Raw genomic sequence first — 25595 nt, forward strand, 5'->3', positions numbered from 1 at the left:
TATTTTTGCCTGTCATTCACAACTCTTATGTAAGACAATAACACATATGTTTTTTCTTTTTTTAAGCATTCTGAGTGCAAAATAATGTTAGCAAAAAAACTATCCTAATTCTAACAATGGAGACAATGGGAGAGCCTCTATTCCGCCCACAAAGCCCTAAAAACAAGCCCTCAAAACAAGACATTAAAACAACGTTGTGAACTTGTTGAATTAGGTCCTGACATTGAGCAACTCAAACATAGTGTTCAAACAACATGCTTTTTGACGACGTTTAATCAATTTTGGGTTATGACGTTGATTGGACTATTGAATTCTGGTCATTTCTCAACCAATATTCTACAACACAAATATAACTTTGAAGCAACATGCTTTTTGACAACGTTTATTCAATGTCAAGTTGTGATGTTGATTTTACCTTTGAAATTTGGTAAATTCCCAACCAAAAACGTGGATTCAACATTGGACATCAACGTTGTCTCAATTTACAAGTACAACTATTTTACAAAGTCAGTTTTAAAAAACCCAAACCAATGCAACCATTTTCTACCGCTTGTCCCTTCCGGGGTCGCGGGGTGCGCTGGAGCCCATCTTAGCTGCACTCATTGATTGATTGATTGATTGAAACTTTTATTAGTAGATTGCACAGTTCAGTACATATTCCGTACAATTGACCACTAAATGGTAACACCCGAATAAGTTTTTCAACTTGTTTAAGTCGGGGTCCACGTAATCAATTCATGTATGTATAATCAACGTTGTATCAATGTCTTGTGCCTGCTGGGAATTAGTTGATCAATATAATAGACCCAGAAGTAATTTTTGGAATGTTAATACATCTTTTTAAAACATGCTGTAAAAATGCTTATCCTCTGAAAATATACCTTACAATAGGCACTAACTAGAGGATACATTTTAATTAGGATACAGTTTTAAGAAAATAGTTTTAAAGTTAAATACTCACCGTCCGTCTGACCACCACAACTGACTGATAAGTCATGTGGTAGATGGTTGATGACGATTTTACCCAAAATACACTTGGACTCCAAGTGTACTCTGGGTAAATATTGACAATATTGTCGTCGACAATCCATTTGTAAATTATTAGCATTTTGTAAAGTAAAATATGGGAGTGAAAATAGAGCCAGTTATGACAGCACAACATTTCATTCAGTATTTTACACTACAAAATTCTGAGCTCCTACGGGCTCTGTCTCGGGCCGCGGAAGAGCCCCGCCCTCCTCAGCCCAGATTCGAGGGAGGGGCTGACCCGCCCTACTGGGCCCCCCCTATTGGTCTGCCCCTGGCATAGATCACAACTGGACTATTCAGATTTTCTTCCAAGACATTTGGCTCTAATTCGAGCAGATTTCAACAGATCATGCTCACAGATTTAGTTAGGAAACATCAAGCACCCGTCGCAACCCCTACAGGGACAAGTGGTAGAAAATGGATGGATGGATGGAATCTGAGTGTTTGGTGCCAAATCCTTGACAGGAGTGGGCATGCCGACAATAATGATTTTGTTTTATTGTGATGCAAAACCACTACGGTTAAGATACAAAGAAAAGAGACCTCTGCCAACACAACATGAGTCGTCAGCATCACTCTCATTAGCGTGCTATCTACATTGGAATGTACCTGAGTGGGCATGGGCCAGGTCTCGGTTTTAAGATACTGTATGAACAAATAACAGTTTTAAACCCACTACAAGGTTCCTTCATACAATCAGTACAGTTTAAGCACAAGTAAAAACTATTTGCGTTTTTGTCACTAAATTGCAGGTTTTGCAACAGTAGACTGCATTAATAACGGCACTTTATCATCTATTTTGAAACATTTCAGTTATGTTTTGTTTAAATCATTATGTTTTTATTATAATTTAGAAAAAATACTAAAACATTTTTTTTTTTTTTTCAATAAAGACATTTCAAAGTAACCCATTTTAGAACTGTAATTATAATACCATACCGTGAAACCGTGATATTTTTCAGCCCGTCACAATCTCATATGGGCCCATGCCTATTCCTGATTATTCCTCCTTGATCTTATCTACAGTTTACAGTACAGAGCCGTAAGAATTGCCATTCTACCCAATGTAAAAAGTGATATGACGTCGGACAAGGAAGCACAACTCTTCAATATTTACATACAAACTATGAAAAATAACATTTATATACTGCGCTGTTATCTGTGTCAGTACAAATGTTCACATTTTAGCTTGCAAAAATTCCACTTCCAACTAGAGAAAATATGTTGTGGTAAATTGTAAATATTTTTTTAAGGTTTTAGTGATGCATATGCTATTATTAGCCATGTTAAAACATAAGTGTACTTATTTATCATTTATGATAATGCCTGTGTTTGACGACAATAGAAACAAATACAATACAAATTGTCATTGTGTAATTTGCTGAGTCAACTACTTACCAATTGCTGACCACTAACACCCCATGAAGCCAACTGGAGAACTGAATTTGATACTTCTGGAGGATTTAACTCAATCACTTCCCTAATCCAACAACAAAACCAACAAAACAATCAGGATCCATAGATCACAAATCTTGTAAGTCCACTAATTTACAATACTGTGCATAAAGAAATCAAACCTGGTGTTTAGATTGAAGATGAGGTATGACGCTAAGAAAGAGTGCTGGTAAACCTAAAACACAAAGTAAAGAAAACAAGTAAATATACCAAATAGTTATTAATATTTAAAAAAACTAATCTGTATACAAAAATATGAGTTTCCTTTGTTGCCATAAACACAAAAACAAACATCTGTAGTTCCCCCCAAAAAATAAGAAATTAAGAATTAAGAGTATGATAAAAAAAATTATATTGTGAAAAAATAGCCTCAACAATAAACATTAGTATTTCCAGTATAATGGAAAAACAAATTGTCTTTATATGCTGACTTGTGTTTTATTGTATCCGTTAAACCATATCCAATTGTATTTCCAACCTGCAAAGCATGGAAAAATATTGTCTAAACATCACAAAATCTCACAAATTCAGACGGCCATTTTGAATATTCTCCTCCAAAGTCTTTGGCAATTTCCGTAGATTCTACGTCACTGGAGTAACGCTTCTGCACTCTGACCATAGTCTTTTGGTGTTATAAACCATATATATCCATCCATTTTCTACCGCTTGGCAGGAGCTGAATGAAATGGCTGCTTAGGCTGCCCCCACGACCCGACCTCGGATACGCGGAAGAAGATGGATGGATGGATATATATATATATATATATATATATATATATATACCCTGCGATAGGTGGTGACTTGTCCAGGATGTACACTGCCTTCCTCATGAGTGCAGCTTATGGGACAGATTAATAATAAGAAGTCAAACAATGTACTAATATTTTCCACTTCAAGAAACTGCTCAAATTGAAAGTACAAAAAAGAAGAATCCTGACAAATATCTTGAATCCTATTGAAAAATGTGATAATCTTTTTCATCTCATGATGTGATTCATAATCTACTTAACTGTTAATGTATGATAACTTTATTGTTCATTCATGTTTCAATATTTATTTACTTACTCATTGATCTATGTGTTTATTTACTTATTCACTGTTGTTCCAGGTTGGGTGCAAACAAATGTGTTGGACATAAGTATTAATCAAAAGGAGGTAGGGTTAAATAAGGTCTGTTCTTCCTACTTGTTTTCGAACATGATGTGATGACAAACTAGAAACATGTGATGAATTGTGTTGTAATTGTATGCATGTTCAAAATAAACTAACACCATAACCATTTATAACATTTACATGTTGACACTTACAGCTGTTTTCATGTTTATATTTTGTCATTTAAAATGTATTCACTTCCAGTCTTAAAAAAAACTTTTTTTGGAATTGTGCCTATCGTTCACAATCATTATTAAAGACATGACAACAGAATAAATATTAAACAAACATAAATAAAAGTCCGCTTAGCAAATTGGAGCTCCATTATTACGCTTATATAATCAGATAAATAACCATTCAAAAAGGGCCAACAATATTCCATTTACATTTTGTGATTTGAATATTAACCAAGTATTAGTGATATTGTTATTATGAGTGCTAACACAGAAAAACTCTTTACAGCAGCGACGTGATCACTTCCTGTGTGCCGATATTGATATCATCGACGGGTCTGCTGCTGTTTCGTTTCCCTGCTCCCTGTAAATGTATTGTAGATCAGAAATCATGCATCTCACCTGGAGAGAAGGTGGCTCGTGATATAATGCGACAAGTTGGGACACTTTGACTACCACTTAGGACCTGGAATTGGCCAAAACGACACGAAAAGTGCTTATTCCCCCCGCACCACCTCCCCGTTTCTTCGCGAGGATTATGAGACATTTTTCATCTAAATGGGAATATATGAACATCCTAGCAGTCGGCATCCTAATGACAGCAGACCTTGCGCAGTAAGTGGTGTTTTATTATTTTTGTTGGCTCTCATAAAGTCTGCAGTCAGCAGAAATCAGTGATGAAGAAGAAAAAAAGTAAACCGCTTATGCTTAAAATGATCGGAATACGTAAATATGAAATGTTATCATAAATGTGCTTGTTATTACATTAAATGTATACTTACATCATGTATATAAAACCCTAATGGAGGTGTTTTGATATTTTTTAGGGGCTGTATAGGCAGAACTGAACAGCTCCCATAGGCTCCCTTGTAAGCGCACTTTTGGTCGAATTTTTTTAATATTTAGAATGCAAAAAAACATGCCTCCGTCATCATGTCGAAGTTGGTAGAGTGGCTGTGCCAGCAATCGGAGTGTTGCTGGTTACTGGGGTTCAATTCCCACCTTTTACCTTCCTAGTCACGTCCGTTGTGTCCTTGGGCAAGACACTTCACCCTTTGCCTCTGATGGCTGCTGGTTAGCGCCTTGCATGGCAGCTCCCGCCATCAGTGTGTGAATGTGTGTGTGAATGGGTAAATGTGGAAATACTGTCAAAGCGCTTTGAGTACCTTGAAGGTAGAAAAGCACTATACAAGTATAACCCATTTATCATTTATTATAATGATTGTGAACGATAGGGAAAATGAAAAAAAAAGTGCAGTTCCACTTTAAATGCCGTAATGTTATAATTAAAATGATAAATGGGTTATACTTGTATAGCGCTTTTCTACCTTCAAGGTACTCAAAGCGCTTTGACAGTATTTCCACATTTACCCATCCACACACACAATCACACACTGATGGCGGGAGCTGCCATGCAAGGCGCTAACCAGCAGCCATCAGAGGCAAAGGGTGAAGTGTCTTGCCCAAGGACACAACGGACGTGACTAGGAAGGTAGAAGGTGGGAATTGAACCCCAGTAACCAGCAACACTCCGATTGCTGGCACAGCCACTCTACCAACTTCGCCACGCCGTCCCAGAGGAATACTGTATGCACAACAATGGATTAATATTGTGATGAACAAAAACAAGAAAGACAGAGAAATGCTGAAAATCAAAATGAGTAAATAACTAAGAGGTTCAAAAACATAATTTAAATGTATAAATAGAACATAAAATCCACACCTAGAAATTTGATAGATTGTGGTTTGATTTGACTTCTGTCAACATTTAGTGGTTTATTTTCTTGCTATTACTTGGATGTATATGAAGTGTATATTGATATTATCAATATTGTTTGTATCAATATTAGGGATGGGAATCGAAAACTAGCAATTCTTCGGAACCGCTTGCCAATTTTTCAAGCAATTTTCTTAACAATGCCGGTCCGTGTGAATCACATCATTAAGCAACGTGCCTAGTGTCGTCAAACAGCGAAATGGGCAGAACAAACGGTCTAAAGTTGACTACAATTTACAAGAAAATATTGCTACAGCACTCTTTGTAGTAATTGTAAGATTGTTGTTTCATCAAGAGGAGGACATACAAGCAATAACTATAAATGAAAGTCGTGTTTATGAACCACGCCGATCTCATCCACCTCGGAGCAAGATTGCTAGCACGCCATCTGCCGTGAATACGATACAGCGCCTATCATGTTATTCGTTCAATTAAAATGAATGCATTCTCATTTAGATACGCAAGACGAGAGACATAATCTGACTGGATCCGAGGCAGGCAGGAAGTGCTCGCTCCAGTTTATGTCTGCTGCTAGCTTCTATTTCACCACAGCAGGGAAGCGTACACACAGAACAGACAAGCAGTAAATAAATTGTGGTCAAAAGCTTGAACCAATTTGCCATAGTAAATGCTCGTGGTTTTAAAGAGGTGAATGTTCATTGTTAGTCGGAGAAAAGTAGCATGTTTTCCTGCAACCACATTTTCACTTAGTCATTTCCATCATATGGGGCGGTATAGCTCGGTTGGTAGAGTGGCCGTGCCAGCAACTTGAGGGTTCCAGGTTCGATCCCCGCTTCAGCCATCCTAGTCACTGCCGTTGTGTCCTTGGGAAAGACAGTTTACCCACCTGCTCCCAGTGCCACCCACTATGGTTTAAATGTAACTTAGATATTGGGTTTCACTATGTAAAAAGCGCTTTGAGTCACTAGAGAAAGGCGCTATATAAATATAATTCACTTCACTTCACTAAAACTCATACAATTTGAATATGGTGTATATATATTCATGTCAGCTATTTAACTTCTAATGTGAAACTAATATGATGAATAAGTTATATTACATGCAAAGTGAGAGATGTCAAGCCTTTGTTTATTATAATTTTGATGATTATAGTTTACAGTTTTTGAAGGTCCCACATTTTTTGAGATTTTCAATTTAAGGTTTTAATAAACCGATACTCATCAAAATTGTGTCAAAAAAAGGCATAAAATATATTGAGTTGCATGTTATGTATATGATAGTTTCACCTTGTTGTAAATCAAACCATTCTAATATTTTGAGTTTCACTAGTATCCTATTTTTCAGACCATAGGGCACACCGGATTACAAGCCGCACTGCCGATGAATGGTATATTTTTTAAAACTTTTTTTCATATATTAGGTGCACCAAATTATAGGGCGCATTAAAGGATTCATATTATTATCATTTAAAAAAAAATGTAAAACACTTCCTTGTGGTCTACATAACATGTAATGGTGTTTCTTTGGTCTAAATGTTGCATAGCTTGTTTTTTACAGATCATCTTCAAGCTGCTTTCTGACAGTCGCTTACGGATGCGCCGTTTTGTGGGCGGTCTTATTTACGTGGCTCACCTTCGACAGCGTCTTCTCCCCGTCATCTTTGTTGTAGCGGTGTCGAGTGCAAGGGCGGGAGTGGAAGAAGTGTCAAAAGATGGAGCTAACTGTTTTAATGACATTCAGACTTTACTTAAATCAATAACGGAGCAGCATCTCCTCATCTGGAAACAACAACAAATGTGTCCCGTGAAAAACCGTCCGACCGGAACTCTAATAACTAAAGTTCCTTAGGTGAATAATGTAAACTCACTACACTGGTATGTTTTAGCGCTTTCATAGCGAGTTTACCAACAGATATAAGTAAGAACTTTACACTACTTTATATTAGAAATGGCAAGAGCAGAGGATGAATGTCACATAACAAGAAGATAGAGAAATAGAAGAAGCTTATCGACAACGGCGTCGGTGCGAGTGCGCAATTTTTCAGGATTTATGCAGATCCCAGATACAGATCAGCAGGTACCAGAAGGTAAGAAAAGTTGCTTTTGCATAATATTGCGAAACAAAACACCAGATAATACTGTATGTCTTACCTTATACACACACCATAATAATACTTGTATGTTTAATTTGCCAACAATCCTTCAAGCGGTGCAGCTTCATAGCTTACCAAAGTCCTACTAAAACATTTTGATAGATTTTTGAGCGCCGTCTGTAATGTTCTATATTTTCAATGGAACATTTAAAATGTTGGTGTTTACTTGAGACATATTGCCATCATAGTGGCAATATACACTTATATCTTATGTTTGACTGCCATCTACTGGTCACACTTATCATTGCATGATGTACCAATTAAAATACCTTTGAGGTGGGTAAGCTCAACCAAACATATTCCTTACATTAGGCGCACTGTCGAGTTTTGAGGACAAAAAAAAAGATTTTAAGTGCACCTTATAGTCCGGAAAATACGGTGTATGTTCTAGGGAGATGACAAAAGATTCTTAAACGTTTTAAAAATGTTAGTCAATTTTACATTCTTGCGTGATTTCCACATGTTTTATTTTGTTAAATTCTATAGAAGAATATTTATTTCTTATATTTATTTTTTTTAACTTTTTTTTATCCTTGTTATGTGCCTTTTAAGACCTCACTGTTGGCTTCATAAATTCATGTTACCTCTAAATTAAAGAAAATTTATGCAATTTGTTCTCTTTCTTTCCAAATTAGAATCGACAAGATAATCGATGAGGAATCAAATCACAAAGCAGAATCAAAAGTGAAATCGGAACCGGAAAAATTCCAATCAATACCCATCCCTAATCAATGATTGATGCAAATGTTGTGTTGCAGTTACCAAAGCAACACACATGCAAATATGCTGCCCCCTGTAATTTATGTGTTTATTTTTTTATATTGTTGACATTGGCATACATATTTGTGCTTTTAATATTTATAAATTTTTGTTTATGGTGTTAGTTTAATGTATTGTTTGATTTAATATTGCTGTTGATTATATCCCATTTCAGATTATTTCCCATTCCAGACCTGCTTGCTCAGCAATCTTTTGTATTGTAATATTGTTGTACTCCAATGTTAATGACCATCAGACTGCATTATTTCAGCTTCCTAGGAATCACAGCACAGCTTCAGAGGCTGGAGAGAAAGTTTCATGCTGGCTATGGATCAGGGGGGACAAATCGTGGATAAACACTGCTTGGATACAAGCGGGGAACTGATTACTCCAATTCAGGTCGCCTAGGTGAGGGGGTCTGAAGTTGGACGACCTGAAACCCCTATTATCCTATTACAGGATGAAGAATATAATAGAATAGAATAGAATACAATAGAAAACTTTATCGTCATCAAACATGAGATAATGACCAAATAACATGTGGATACTCTGTTAGGTTCAGTTAAAATACAAGACAAACAATAAATAAATAATCAATAACCACCTTATTTTTTTTAAGACAATTGGTCTGTCTGCAGTCCTTGTATTTACAATTTAGGTCAGTACTGTCGATGTTGTCCCTGTTTGCTCGGTTCTGATAGCTGAAAACACTGTGAAAGTTAACCATTTAACTTTATCAGAGATGCTAACTGTTCCTTTCAGAGAATATATATCGTTGTGCTTTCCTCCATCATTAATATTCTAGTAATCTCTTGTTTAAGCCACAATTTTAGCCTAAACGTCTGTGTAGTGGTTTCTTCTCCTTAGCTACCAGTGCCTGGGTTCTGTCCTAAGATAAGACACTTTTATAACCCTTAACGCATTCTTGGGGCTTGCTGCAGATATCTCCAAACCCCCTGCTGAAATGTTGGTATATCTATTTATGTATTTGTCTTTGGATTTTGGTCTAAAGCTTACACACCATTATGATTGATGTCGTTAACTACCTTATACAATGCTTAACCAAAACAATCCTGGTGTTAGCTAATATCACATTCAGAAGTGTGTTTTGCCTATCTTCTTCCCTCTTCACCCTAATCCCTCCTCCCCCCCCTCATTCTCAAAAAGCTATACAGTTCTGGAAGAGTTCTCTCACTCGCTCCTTCTTGCTTTTCCTACTTTCCTTCTCTTGCAGCATACAACCTTTCTCCTTTTTAATCTAAGTACTAAATAATAGTAATTTAAGTACTCAAATAAATACCGTATTTTCCGCACCATAAGCCGCACCTAAAAACTACAATTTTTCTCAAAAGCTGACAGTGCGGCTAATAACCTGGTGTGCCTTATATATGGATTAATATTAATATTTATTTTCATAAAGTTTAGGTCTCGCAACTACGGTAAACAGCCGCCATCTTTTTTCCCCGTAGAAGAGGAAGCGCTTCTTCTTCTACGGTAAGCAACCGCACCCATAGAAGAGGAAGCGCTTCTTCTTCTACTGTGAGCAACCGCCAAGGTGAGCACCCGCCTCCGTAGAAGAAGAAGCGCACGGATATTACGTTTCATTTCATTTGTGTGTTTCTGTAAAGACCACAAAATGTCTCCTACTAAGAGACACGCGTACAAGGTTCCACTGACTTTTGATATTCATGTGAACCGCACTGTGGATACAACGGGAACACGTGCGGTGAATATTCGCACCACAGGGAATGAGAAGTCGTCCTTCACTGTTAGCTTGCCATGCTAACGGCCAGAAACTTCCACCCACGGTGATATTAAAAAGGAAGACCTTGCCAAAAGAGAACTTTCCAGCCGGAGTCATCATAAAAGCTAACTCGAAGGGATGGATGGATGAAGAAAAAATGAGCGAAGAGACCTGGCGACTTTTTTCAAGCAGCTCCGTCCCTGTTGATCTACGACTTCATGCACGTCCACATCACAGATGGTGTCAAAAAACAAGTGAAGCACACCGAAGAAGAATAATTCGAGGGATTTGTGGATGAGTAATAACTTCAGAAAGTGAGCTTTAAATGTCTATTTTGTGTGGTGTGTGACATTAACGTATGAGCAACGTTGAGTTATTGATGTTGCTATTGCTCTGCACTATTTTGAGTGTTACTATTTTTGTGATTTCAATTTTGCACATTACATTTTGGGAGTGAACAGAGTTGTTAGAACGCTGGTTTGTAATATATTATTAAAGTTTGACTGACCTATCTGACTGTTTTTTTGACATTCCCTTTAGCGTAGCGTAGGTGCGGCTAATAACACGGGGCGGCTAATAGGTAAACAAAGTTTTGAAATATGCCATTCATTAAAGGTGCGGCTTACAACACGGGGCGGCTTATGGTGCGGAAAATACGGTACTTAAAAAGACCCTTAGTTCCCTCTGAACTGTACTTTATTGAACAGGAAAAAAATTCCAAAACACAGACTTTCTGATTGCTGTTGTTAAGTGAAAAGTATAATGCACTTTCTACAAGGAAACTTTGGAACATCAGACACAATGGCATTGGAATTCAATGCAAAATCAGAAAAATGGCAGTTAAAATGGTTGCCAATATTTATTTTTAGCGTTCCAAATAAACATTATTTTACAAAACAAAGGCCTCTGGTGTTTTAGTTAGGTTAAGCATTAAGCAGTGAATTAATTCAAATACAGGACGACACCCCCGATTCCCCCCCCAAAAAACAGAATCCATAAACAAGTTATTGAATCGCACAAAGTTCAGAAATTTCAAGAAATTCGCTGACCTTAAAGTTCAGCGAGTGTACGATGATTCCCCAAAGTGTCAGTTATTTTGGTCGCTTTGCATAAAAGTTGTGTTTTTATTCCAAATGTGATGCGCTGTTTTGGAGGCAAACTTGCATACATGGCCCAAAATGGTCAATTCCTGGAAATCGGTGTATCATTCGTTATTATTTTTCAATATAAAACCAAAACTAAAAAATGGAAACGACAACTCGGTTTTTCAGTATTTGTTTACAGACCCAAAATGAAAAAACGGATAGCAAATTGTTTTTCCGATTTCATATTTTCTGTACAATTGAAAAATTGACACAAGAGAGCCAAGGGTGTCTAAATCAAATTGAACGGATGTATTTGTTTTAACCTAGCCAAACTTTGAAGATTTCGTATGAATACAAAAGACAATAATAACTTCATAATTCAGGTCAGGATTTTCTAGCAGCCTCCAGTCACTGGTTTCTTCTTCATCCCATCAGGCATTCTGAGTTTTTCCTTGCTCGGAAGTGGGTTCAGATCAGGGGATGTCGTTGTGGTTTGTAAAGCCCTTTGAGGCACTTGTGATCAAGGTCTACAAATAAACTTTGATTGATTGACTGATTGATTGATTGGGTCTAATTTACTGGCAAACCAGGTGTCTATGACGTGTTTTGCGAAGCGGAATTACACCACACCTACAGTTATGCTACACTGACTCACTTACAATATCACTTGTTATGAGCTAGGGTGAACCGGAAGCGCCAAATTCACATTTGTGACAGACCTTTACGAATAAGTAAATAAATGGAAACATTGGATTTAGTTTTTTTTAGACAGCGTGCCTTCTTCTGTGGCGTTGATTCCGTGCTCACACGCCAATAATTGACTTTGCTCGACAAGGAAAATGTGTTGTACAGTATTGGGTCATTTATTTTTTGCACGTTATTATCAACTTGGTATCAAAGTATCAATACTTTTGGGGACCCTACCTCAGAGAAATACTGCAGAATGCAAATGAATAGCCTGTCATTAAATGGTAAATGGTAAATGGGTCGTACTTCTATAGCACTTTTCTACCTTTTTTCCTTTTTTTTTTAAGGAACTCAAAGCGCTTTGACACTATTTTCCACATTCACCCATTCACACACACACACATTCACACATTCACACATTCACACACTGATGGCGGGAGCTGCCATGCACGGCGCTAACCAGACCCATCAGGAGCAAGGGTGAAGTGTCTTGCTCAAGGACACAACGGACGTGACTAGGATGGTAGAAGGTGGGGATTGAACCAGTAACCCTCAGATTGCCGGCACAGCCACTCTCCCAACCTCGCAAAGCTGTCCCCCTTAGATCACTGTTGATTAAAAGTACTTAAATGAGTGATATTATCATGTTAGTCACATCTGCTAAAGCTCTGGTATCACTCCTCAATCTGTATGCAGTTAAACTACTGAGAACATCTTACCTGGCTGACATCATATCCCAGAAGAACCAAGTTCAGATCAGGAGAAACTGCAAACTTTGAGGCTTTAAAGGTGGACTTTGGGGAACAGAAGATATGAAAGTTTTTCAACATAGTATCCAAAGCTTTTATACTTACTTAAAATTCTGTCAAGGTGTTTCTTTGATTTACTTCAAGTGACAAAAAATAATTATTATTCTGTACTCACAAAAGTTGTGTTTCGCAGCAAGAGTTCTGTCTTGTTGTTCTCTGTGTTGGCTTTCAATAAATTTCCATCCCAGTTGAGGAAGACAACGTCTTTTTCTGCAACAAGACATTGATTTTACCCAAATAAAAACCGTCTGTCAATATGTTGCATATCAAATAAAAATACCCATGATTAAATCCGCTTTCCTTCTTAGGACACACACTACAAACCCTGAGAACCAGGGCCCTCATTAATTAAGAAGTGTGTCGATTTCCGAATGAAAATTGGCACAAGGTCACATACAGAAAACAAAGTACGCAAGAAAACGTTCAGATGTAATAAATTGTGTGGACGCACTAATGCAAGCACATTTATTTTTCGCAGATCACACTCCCTTATAAATATACAAATGACATTGAAATTAGCCATGTGCCTGAGATCTGCACACTCTGCCCCATCATAATTCAGTAGGAGTCAGTAAGAGGTGCTTCTTTCTCGTGTTTCGAGAAAACAAAGGAGGGTTGAGATTGTGAGTCTGTTAATGCTGTTGAGTCAGAGAACCGTACTCAGGAACAATAAGAAATGAGTGGTACTACATCAGGAAAAAGATGACAAAGAAGATGGATGTGGTCAAAACAGGCAGGGTTACCGAAGATAAAGTAGTGCTGCACCCTGTTTGAAAAGACAGTTGCTGCAATGGCACAAAAAACTTTAGAAGAGGTAGGTGACTCTAATTACCCCCAGTATAAATATAATTTGTGTAACTTACAACAAAATGTGTTGATTTAAACACGCCCGCATATCAAAAAGGATACGAAAGACTATGACTCTTGTTTGATTACTCAGTGTATTATTACAACCCAGGAGAGCTACTTGCGGTAACAGCCGCAAGTGACACAAAGTCGGGCCATTCATCACATGTGTCAAGTGCCATTAATGTACCCCAATCACTGGCTGCTGCAACTGTCTGCCCGTCTGGCCAAGCTGGCGCTCGAGTCACAGGAACAGATTGTGACAGCAATAGGAGATTGCCTTGATAACTTAATAGAAGTACCTACAAATGTTAAAATATACATGAAGCATTAAATGCATTGAAGAAAAAGTGAAGTTTGTGTCTTTGCCTTGATGTTTTTTACATTGTAGAAATCAAATGTTGGCAAAGCCCGAACGACCACCTCACTGTTTTAACCTACTCTCAAGTACACATTATCCAAACCGTTATGCCATTAAATGTAACGCAGGAAATGTTGCGCATTACTCACTGCATGTAGAAAGGTGCGTAGGTAAGGCATGAAGTTGGCGTGAGGCACTTCACATTTCACTCTTAATACATCTCAACTTGGCTATGAAAAGGTGCATATGGCAGGTTTTTGTGTGCACACAAGCTTAATACTTAATAGGCCCAAGGAGAAGAACTCATACCCCTCTATCACTTCATCCATATCTCCCCTAATCATTGCGCTCCTTTTCACACGTGTCTTGTCCAGATGTACCACATCACCTGTCTAATCAGTGTATTCTGTGGGTATTTCTAATAAATTGTTTATTTGCTTCTTGCGTGTTCTCTGTTTTTGTGTTTATTTGTGTCATCCCTGTGGAGCCCATCAAGATCCAGGGCCAGGAGGTGGCACTAGTGGGGCAGTACAAGTACCTGGGAGTCCACTTAAACAGTAGACTGGACTGGAAAGGGCAACAGCAAAGCTGTTTACAAGAAGGGCATGAGCAGACTCTTTTTCCTGAGGAAGCTTAGGTCCTTTAATGTGTGCAGCAAGCTGTTGGAGATCTGTTATCAGTCTGTTCTGGCCAGTGCCCTGTACTTTGCAGTGGTTTGTTGGGGGAGCAGCACCAGCAAAAGGGACTTAAACCGGATTGACAAACTGATCCGGAAAGCCGGCTAAACTATTTGCACGCAGTTGGAGGCGTTTGTGTCAGTGAGGGACAGGAGGACACTGGACATACTGCTCGCCATCATGGACAATCCTGCCAACCCACTCCCCCAGACAATTGAGGGACGGCAGAGCTCATACTCCAACAGGCTCCTTCAGCTTCTTTCCCACAGTGTTCGATTCAAGAACTCCTTCATTCCGCTTTCCATCCAGCTGTATAATCACTCGCCATACAGCAATAGATGATATCTGTCTATTCCCTGACCGCTTCTATGTTAGCTACCTCTCTTTGTTTATAATGTATATTTTTTGCTGGATCTACTCTCTATTTTTTGCTGCAGCTGTTACATATACTGTAATATTGTACATGGTAATTGTTATATATTGTATATATTATATAAAAATATAATATAATAAAATTGACCCTAGTGTGTGAATGTGAGTGTGAATGTTGTCTGTCTATCTGTTGGCCCTGCGATGAAGTGGCAACTTGTCCAGGGTGTACCCCGCCTTCTGCCCGAATGCAGCTGAGATAGGCTCCAGCACCCCCCGCGACCCCAAAAGGAACAAGTGGTAGACAATGGATGGATGGATGGATAATAATATAATATATCAGTATATATCATGTACTGTATATACGTTTGTATAAAATTTAAATATTACATATATGTTATATTTTATATTGCTACTACGGTACATTTTTAGTCTAGTTTATACCTGCATTATCCTTTCCAGCCTTACACTTTCCATCCTTTGTAACTTAGCTACTGTGTGGTACAATTTCCCTTGTGGATCATTAAAGTTTGTCTCAGTCTAAGTCTAAGTCTAATCCTAAAACTACATTGTACTCTTGTTATTTCAAGCTAAGCCTTAGTTCTTCGGCACAGTACAGGCGGACCTAATTTGCGGCATTTTGTAGTTCTATATGCACTAATAGGCTACTTTAAAAACCAAAAGTAGTTACGTATCAGTTGCCAAACAATATTTAGCACATCGCTACACTGAGGAAGGACAATGTATCAACTTTTGTTCTTTTTAGTGAACTTTTGACATTTTTAAGCACAAGAATGGCCAAAGGAACTAAACATATTAATACTAAGTATTATTGACCACAATGTGAGATCAAACCAATCAGAACGCGCTGTTCAGTATCATGGCCACTGACTGGAACAGCCTCTGGCAGCATTACTGCAGTATGTTGGTTTATATTATTGCTTATATTAAAACAATTAATCCATATATAGATGGTTGTAAACATATTTTTTAAGGCTATGACAATATTTGATTAAAATGAATCATTCCTACTTCAGGGAAATTAATTTACTACGGCCAGGCCAGGAACCAAATTAACAGCTATAGATGTTGGTTTACTGTAACCAGTATTTGAAGCTTTTGGTTTTTTTTAAATACATACCATTGAGCCACTTAGCATCAGGATCATGTATTTGGAAGTTCCGATGGAAGATGTCATCCAAGGTCAAGTGGGAGCCAGAAAATTGATTGCGGTTATCTACACAATAAAAATAACATGACGTTTAAAACCTTTCATATATATTTTTATACTAGACACACACACACACACACACACACACACACACACACACACACACACACACACACACACGCACACACACACACACACACCCACACACACACACTACTCATAACAATTTTGGGTTATTGGCTTTCTGTTGACAATTTAGGTTTAACCTGAAATGTACATAAACCAGAAATGTTTACTTTGTAATGGTAGCAAGTATTAGCATTAGTACAGTATTAGTGTTAGTATTGTCTGAGTAGTTTACATGTATTCTTATACTTATCAGTGACTTGTCTCAATTGTTGTTCATCTCCACAACAAATCCTTTGTGTTATTTCTGTGTCAATTCTCGCAACAATGCTTACCACAGTGCTAACCACATGTTATTTCAGCACACTTGCAGGAAGTCTCACCTTTTGATAGCAGAACGATTGACAGTCCAATGAGCGAAAGCACCAACATAATAACGAGTAGGGCAATACCGATCCCTTTCCAGTTCCTGTCTGGTCCTCTTTGCCCCATGTCCTGCAATGCAGAAGGAACTGATTAAATATTCCTCAAGATACCATTTGCATGTTACGCAAGTCATATTGGACAAAAAAATAAACAATAGAAAACTTGGAGAGATATCTTCGTCTGATGATTAAAAACATTCAATGGATTTTTTGAGTTTTTTTGGGTAAATTTGTTGGGACATAAATTAATGTTTAAAAAGATAATCACTTTTCAAGCGTAGAATAAACAAAGAATGTCTGCAACTTGTGGATGACAGAGCTGTATGGTATGAGCTGAAATTATGATTTAAAATAAGATCTGAATATATCATTTTACTGCCATCTAGTGTCTAAGTTTAAGTCTGTGTGATATTAACAAGTAAAATATATATCCAGTATTTGTTTTCCAATGTTCTTGTTCTGCAACTGTTGTGCTTTTTGAGTTAAAGTTTCCAAGGAACACTCAAAAGGGTCATATGTTGATTTTTTTTTTTTTACATATACAAAACGTTCTTGTGAATTGCACAGATTATGTTTTACAGAACCTTATTTACGTGCCAAAGCCCTCTTTCAGACCAACCCCCCTTCAACTGCCATGTTTCAGTTTTGAGTGTTTCCATGTCGAGTCAATTGACAGATATACGATATAATTTAGAACTATAACTGGAACTAGAAATGGCAACAGTGGAGGGTTTTAGCGTTAATCGACAAGCCAGCCTGCCCCACAACAAGAGGATAGAGAAAAATAAGGAACTTACTGACAACAACCTTGGACTACAACTGAATAAATATAGTGGACTCGCACAAAGTTCTTCGTTTGAACTTCTATCATATATGTAGATATTTGCTGGTGTATCTAAGGCAAAATACCTCACTAAAGTCTCTAATTCCAAACGGTCATTTGGAGCAAGTTTGGAAGAAAGCGATATTGCAATATGCAATATCTCCACCATGCCCCTATGGTTTGACTTAACATTTTTGGGACTTATGGGGATCCCAATTACACAAAAACAGGGACCAACACGTAAAAAAAAGTTGGTTTTGCACAATAGGCCCCCTTCAAATAATTTCTGCTAACTGCTACATTTGTGTATCAGACTGGATAGCTCAGCTGATAGTGACACTTTCCCATGCTACAAAGTTTAGGGTGTGTTTGTGTATTTTTATTAAGTGATTTAACGGAGATTTCTGTTAAAAATCTCTTCTTTTTTAAACATTTTTGAAATGTAAATGTTGGCAAGTATTAGAGATGTCCGATAATATCGGACTGCCGATATTATTGGCCGATAAATGCTTTAAAATGTAATATCGGAAATTATCGGTATCGGTTTCGAAAAGTAAAATTTATGACTTTTTAAACGCCGCTGTACGGAGTGGTACACGGACGTAGGGAGAAGTACAGAGCACCATAAAACATTAAAGGCACTGCCTTTGCGTGCCGGCCCAATCATATAATATCTACGGCTTTTCACACACACAAGTGAATGCAAGCCATACAGGTCACACTGAGGGTGGCCGTATAAACAACTTTAACACTATTACAAATATGCGCCACACTGTGAACCCACACCAAACAAGAATGACAAACACATTTCGGGAGAACATCCACACCATAACACAACATAAACACAACATAACAAATACCCAGAACCCCTTGCAGCACTAACTCTTCCGGGACGCTAAAATATACGCCCCCGCTACCTCTACCCCCCCACCCAACACCACCCAACCCCGCCCACCTCAACCTCCTCATGCTCTCTCAGGGAGAGCATGTCCCAAATTCCAAACTGCTGTTTTGAGGCATGTTTAAAAAATAATGCACTAATGTTGGCATTTTTTTCCATAACTTGAGTTGATTTATTTTGGAAAACCTTGTTACATTGTTTAATGTATCCAGCGGGGCATCACAACAAAATTAGGCATAATAATGTGTTAATTCCACGACTGTTTATATCGGTATCGGTTGATATCGGAATCGGTAATGGAGAGTTGGACAATATGGGAATATCGGATATCGGCAAAAAAGCCATTATCGGACATCTCTAGCAAGTATGGCCAGTGTTTAGCAGGTCTACAAATCCAGAACCATCACACTCATCAATAATTAGGGATTTCATCTGTAAAGGTTGCCTACGCACAAATCAGGGTATAAAAAAAGCATAAATCACTGTTTTCGACGATATGGTGATTGAACGAAAAATGAAGGGGGAATGTGCGACAACTTGTGAGCTGTAACAATTTTAATGATTCAAATTAGGCCATGATAAGTAAGGTCAGACACAATTCACTTTGTATCAACCTTAACCTTTGCATATGTTTATTGAAATCAATCAATCAATGATCAATCAATGTTTATTTATATAGCCCTAAATCACAAGTGTCTCAAAGGGCTGTACAAGCCACAACGACATCCTCGGTACAGAGCCCACATACGGGCAAGGATAAACTCACCCCAGTGGGACGTCGGTGAATGACTATGAGAAACCTTGGAGAGGACCGCATATGTGGGTAAACCCCCCCCCCCTCTAGGGGAGACCGAAAGCAACGGATGTCGAGTGGGTCTGACATAACATTGTGAAAGTCCAGTCCACAGTGGATCCAACACATCAGCGGGAGTCCAGTCCACAGCGGGGCCAACAGGAAACCATCCCGAGCGGAGACGGGTCAGCAGCGCAGAGATGTCCCCAACCGATGCACAGGCTAGTGGTCCACCCGGGGTCCCGGCTCTGGACAGCCAGCACTTCATCCATGGCCACCGGACCTATGCAACTCCTCCTCGCAAGGGACAGGGGAGAAGAGGAGAGAAGAAAAGAAACGGCAGATCAACTGGTCTAAAAAAGGGGGGGTCTATTTAAAGGCTAGATTATACAAATGAGTTTTAAGATGGGACTTAAATGCTTCTACTGAGGTAGCATCTCTAACTGTTACCGGGAGGGCATTCCAGAGTACTGGAGCCCGAATAGAAAACGCTCTATAGCCCGCAGACTTTTTTTTGGCTCTGGGAATCACTAATAAGCCGGAGTTCTTTGAACGCAGATTTCTTGTCGGGACATATGGTACAATACAATCGGCGAGATAGGCTGGAGCTAAACCGTGTAGTATTTTATACGTAAGTAGTAAAACCTTAAAGTCGCATCTTAAGTGCACAGGAAGCCAGTGCAAGTGAGCCAGTGTAGGCGTAATATGATCAAACTTTCTTGTTTTTGTCAAAAGCCTTGCAGCCGCATTTTGTACCAACTGTAATCTTTTAATGCTAGACATAGGGAGGCCCGAAAATAATACGTTACAGTAATCGAGACGAGACGTAACGAACGCATGAATAATGATCTCAGCGTCGCTAGTGGACAAGATGGAACGAATTTTAGCGATATTACGGAGATGAAAGAAGGCCGTTTTAGTAACACTCTTAATGTGTGACTCAAACGAGAGAGTTGGGTCGAAGATAATACCCAGATTCTTTACCGAGTCTCCTTGTTTAATTGTTTGGTTGTCAAATGTTAAGGTGGTATTATTAAATAGATGTTGGTGTCTAGCAGGACCGATAATCAGCATTTCCGTTTTCTTAGCGTTGAGTTGCAAAAAGTTAGCGGACATCCATTGTTTAATTTCATTAAGACACGCCTCCAGCTGACTACAGTCCGGCGTGTTGGTCAGCTTTAGGGGCATGTAGAGTTGAGTGTCATCAGCATAACAGTGAAAGCTAACACCGTACTTGCTTGCGTATGATGTCACCCAGCGGCAGCATGTAAATACTAAAGAGTGCAGGGCCAAGAACCGAACCCTGGGGAAATCCGCACGTTACCTTGACATAGGCCGAGGTCACATTGTTATGGGAGACGCACTGCATCCTGTCAGTAAGATAAGAGTTAAACCAAGACAAGGCTAAGTCTGACATACCAATACGTGTTTTGATACGCTCTAATAAAATATTATGATCGACGGTATCGAAAGCGGCGCTAAGATCAAGAAGCAGCAACATAGATGACGCATCAGAATCCATCGCTAGCAATAGATCATTAGTCATTTTTGCGAGGGCTGTCTCCGTAGAGTGATTTGCCCTGAAACCGGATTGAAAAGGTTCACAGAGATTGTTAGTCACTAAGTGTTCATTTAGCTGCTGTGCAACAATTTTTTCAAGAATTTTGGAAATAAACGGAAGGTGGGAGACCGGTCGGTAGTTTACCATGAGGTCAGGATCGAGGTTAGGTCTTTTGAGCAGAGGATGAATAACCGCTTTTTTGAATGCTAGGGGAACAGTGCCGGAGGAAAGTGATAAGTTTATAATATTTAACACTGATGGACCTAATAATACAAACAGTTCCTTGATAAGTTTCCCAGGAAGTGGGTCAAGTAAACATGTTGTTTGTTTTATCCCACTTACACGCTGTAATAATTCCTCTAATGTTATTTCATCAAAAATAGAGAGACTATTTTGGAGGGCAGTGTCCGTCGTATATACAGTCGTATTTGTGTTAATAGAACCCAGTTGTAGCTGGGATGCGTTGTCTTTAATCTCCTTTCTAATGAGTTCAATTTTCTTATTAAAGAAATTCATAAAATCATCTGCCGAGTGGGTGGAGCTACTGGGAGGAGTCCCTTGTTGGGTTAGCGATGCTACTGTACTAAACAGAAATTTAGGATCGTTTTTGTTGAGGCGGATGAGATTTGAGTAGTATTTAGCTTTAGCTAAGGTAAGCATGCGTTTATAAGTTATTAAACTATCACTCCATGCTTTATGGAAAACCTCAAGTTTAGTCGCGCGCCATTTGCGTTCCAGTTTTCTACATGATAATTTATGAGCTCTAATTTCTTCTGTAAACCATGGGGTGCGCCTTTTAGGGGCCCTTTTTTGCTTTAGCGGTGCTATACTATCAATAATTTCGCGCAAGGCATCGTCAAAGTTGTTAGTGAGGTTATCAATAGAGCCGACATAATTTGGGAATGGTGCCATTACCGAAGGCAGTAGGTCAGCAAGAGTCATCGTTGTGGCAGCATTAATGTTGCGGCCGCTATAGCAGTTATTATTATTATTAGCTTGTTGACAAAGAGTCAAAACTTCAAATTTTATAAGGTAATGATCGGACATTACTTTAGTATATGGAAGTATCATAACTTTGGAGGTGGTGACACCCCTGACAAGCACTAGATCTATTGTATTACCGTTGCGATGCGTGGGTTCATGTATTATTTGTGTAAGACCACAGCTATCAATTATGGTTTGGAGCGCCACGCACTGAGGGTCCGATGGGGTATTCAAATGGATATTAAAGTCCCCCATTATGATTATATTGTCGGCGTGCGTCACTAGATCAGCAACGAACTCTGAGAATTCACTGATAAAGTCCGAATAGGGCCCAGGGGGGCGGTAGATAACAGCCAGGTCGAGAGGTAGCGGTGTGACAGACCTCATAGTAAGCACCTCAAACGATTTATATTTATTATTTAGGTTAGGGGTAAGGTTGAAATTTTCATTGTATATTAGTGCGACACCCCCTCCCCTTTTAAGAGGGCGGGCAACATGCGCATTCGTATAGTTAGGAGGAGATGCCTCATTGAGCGCAAAAAATTCGTCCGGTTTGAGCCAGGTTTCGCTAAGACCAATGACGTTAAGATTGTTGTCTCTAATGACCTCATTAACCAATAACGCCTTGGGAGACAATGATCTTATGTTTAAAAAGCCCATATCATAGGCATTGGGCTGTTTTGACGAGTTTTTGTTAAGATTATCCGTAGTGGCAATATTAACAATGTTGCGTTTATTATGCGTAGTGCACTTTAAATAGTTTCGACCATATCTAGGAATTGATATGACGGGAATTTTCCGATTGTTTGCTTGGTGCTGCAATAGACTGGACATATCATAATTTGCCACCTCAGTAGAATGCATGTCCACCTCTGACACAGACACAACAGAAAAAACATTATGTGAATTGTGTATTATTCTAAGAGAATTGCTATGCGTACATGGATTATCCAGCCTGGCGCTGGCTAGTTCTAGCTTAACTGACTCCTCACCCGGACTAACAGACATTGTAATTGCCTGTGACCGGGCTTGCTCTAGTGTAGTCAGTCAAGTGAGACTTAAATAGTAGTCTATGTTTCTAGACAGGATGATGGCGCCTTCCTGGTTAGGGTGAAGGCCGTCTCTCATCAGCAAGCCTGGTTTGCCCCTGAAAGAGGGCCAGTTATCAATAAACGTTAGTCCCTGCTGCCTACAGTAGCTAGGCAGCCACTTGTTAAGCGAGACTAAATTGCTATGTCTCTCATCAGTGCCTCTCGCAGGCAGGGGGCCAGAGACAATTACTCGATGCCTGGACATCTTTCTGGCGAGATCACAAGTCCTGGCTATGTTTCTCTTTGTAATCTCTGACTGTCTCATTCTAGTGTCATTGGAGCCAACGTGTACAACTATATTCGCATAATTAGTGGTGCGATTAGCCTGTCGTACGTGTTTACTAGGCCTGTTGCGAGTTAGCTCCCTAAGATTAGCTTCAATGTCAGGTGCTCTGGCCCCGGGGATACACTTTATTGTGGCTGGTTTGCTAAGCTTTATGTTTCGGGTGATGGAGTCCCCTATGACTAAGGTGTGGTGCCTGGTAGACTGGGGTGTAGGACTAGCTAAAGAGCTAAATCTATTATGCGTCTCAACCGGTACACCGTAGCTTGTAGGCCGCTTAGGACTGCTACAAGCTGGGCTAGTTAGCTCGCTACAGCTAACGCTAGCAGATGTGTCCGCAACATCTAAAGTTACGACATTACTCTGCTCTAACTGGCGGACACGGCCCTCTAGCAGAGCCAACCTCTCCGTGAGTATGGTGCAAGACGCGCAGGAAGCCATTACTCACAGTGTTTTCTGTCACCGAGTGAAGTTCCTGCTGTCGCGGTCTGTGGGAGTAGCTTCCTACTGCACTAGAAATCTATAAAGCAGCTCACATCAGACTATAGTACGTCTGACAGCTAATCAGGCCAGAATGAAGGAGAAGTAAGCAGTGCATGTGCATCTTTGGAAATATGCACCTTGCCAGTTGTTTCACACCTTTTAATTCCCTCCATTAATGGCTTTCTGTCCTTCTTGGCTGACTTCTACTTTATTGACCCAATATCAATCGGCTCAGAGTTTTATGTGACTGCCGTCCAAACACAATCAGCTGGAAAGATTATGCTAATGCAACACACCACAAGAGTAATGCGGCGACCCAATTCCAAGTAATGTGGCTTATAACAGACATTCAATATCTCGAGAATTTGCCTATTTTCGTCATTTTAAATGTATATTTATCCGACTGTGATAGGTTCGCTTCTACAGTAAGTGTGCATGTCTGCAAAATAACTGGAGGCGATCAACATTTTTGGCCTCTGATCACGGTTCGATTTTTTGGCCTCATATCCGAACCAATTTCGAGTGCCAATACTATACTTAGTTTTACATGTTTTATAGCAAGTAACTAAATAAAGTGTCAATTGCACAATAACAAAAATAACAAAAACTAATATTTGCTGCCATTTAAATTTTTAGGGTTTTGCCCTCAAAGACTTTCTGTTTACTCTGTAAACAATAACAAAAACAGAAAAAAAAGTATTTTGTTATTATAAGAAACATATTGATCAATTAATTTGTGCATTGTTTATATACTAATACTATACTAGGTGTCAATAGTATCAACATTGAAGCTTTAGTGGTTAGCTTTTTGTGTCGTCATGCTTGGTGTGTGTGGGTGTAGCATGCTTTGCGATTCCTTTTCCTCTAGTTCTTCAGTGAGAATGATACTGGAAGAAACTTTTATTTACCGCCATGTTGGTGAGGACTGCTATCTTAGAAGTGACTTTGCACTGTGGATAGACGATGGGTTCATTGCAGCGTGCTGTCAATTTGGAGCCTGTGCTCTGGCAAGATATGCACCCTTCTGGAATTCATGCATCCTCTGCATGTTTGTAACAAGGAATATGGAAATTTAATTGTGTCTCCCTGAGTATGCATCCCTTTTATAGGTATCTGTCACATGAATAGAATATTTAGCATGTAAACACTGAGACATAGATCAGTTAAAAAAAGGCAAATATTGACCCCCCCCGATCCGATCCCGTGACATCTCTAAAAATAACTGAGCATCATTCATAAAATATACAGAATTATCTGGTGTAATATAAAGTCACATGTTTTTCGTTATTATGCCAGGCCAGGGTTGATTAAAAAACAGTGTTTGACTTACAGACTTCAGGACAGACTCCTAACGCAGATTGTATCTAAAAAGAAAGGTTCTGCTTACCTTGAATTGGCCAAATGAGTCTGTCCAGAAGATTGCAAGAAGTCATCAATCAACAGCGTGCCATCTCGGACGAAGCCCCCAAATTGTTGTGTTGACCAGCATTCCTCCAATGGGGAATTCAAATTGCTAGTCTCTCCCAGATTCTTTTTATGGCAATACGCTGATGTTTATATTCAATCTCCAGGCAATAGTTGGTATTTTGTAGTTTATTCTCAAAGCTTAGAGGACAAACCTGAGACCAACCCAGCACCCAAGCGTTCCCTAGCCCGGTCCAGATCGGTCTAGCTCGGTCTCCCCTCAAACCCCCGGAAGTCCCGTGATCTTCCCTCTGTCCCCCGCCTGCTTTTTCCCCAGTCTAGCTGTGCTCCTTATCTTAGGAATGTAATGGCAGTCTCAACAAAGAGAATAAACAGCGCTCTGACTCTAACCAAGGACACTCGAATCCAAGCACTTTGTACCACACGAGACATTAGCTGATGTAAATATGACTATAGGAGTTTTTAGAAAGAAGTAACACTTAAATATGGATAT

General features: G+C 39.1%; 1 protein-coding gene across 9 annotated transcripts in view; it reads right to left on the bottom strand.

The window, feature by feature from the left end:
* LOC133663370 (inactive dipeptidyl peptidase 10-like) overlaps positions 1 to 25595 on the bottom strand; it is a 168348-nt gene that overhangs the window by 91848 nt on the left and 50905 nt on the right. For all 9 annotated transcript variants that reach the window (XR_009828291.1, XR_009828292.1, XR_009828296.1 and 6 more), the window contains exons 3-8: positions 16717 to 16828; positions 16178 to 16273; positions 12899 to 12993; positions 12694 to 12768; positions 2607 to 2659; positions 2428 to 2509 (exon numbers count right to left, since the gene is read on the bottom strand). Coding sequence is in view for 4 of the 9 variants with exons in the window: in XM_062067792.1 (XP_061923776.1) it covers positions 2428 to 2509; positions 2607 to 2659; positions 12694 to 12768; positions 12899 to 12993; positions 16178 to 16273; positions 16717 to 16828 (513 nt within the window). In the remaining 5 variants the exon portion in view is untranslated. The remainder of the gene's footprint in view (positions 1 to 2427; positions 2510 to 2606; positions 2660 to 12693; positions 12769 to 12898; positions 12994 to 16177; positions 16274 to 16716; positions 16829 to 25595) is intronic.

The sequence above is a fragment of the Entelurus aequoreus genome, linkage group LG13 (genome assembly GCF_033978785.1).
Source record: "Entelurus aequoreus isolate RoL-2023_Sb linkage group LG13, RoL_Eaeq_v1.1, whole genome shotgun sequence".
Classification (NCBI taxonomy): domain Eukaryota; kingdom Metazoa; phylum Chordata; class Actinopteri; order Syngnathiformes; family Syngnathidae; genus Entelurus; species Entelurus aequoreus.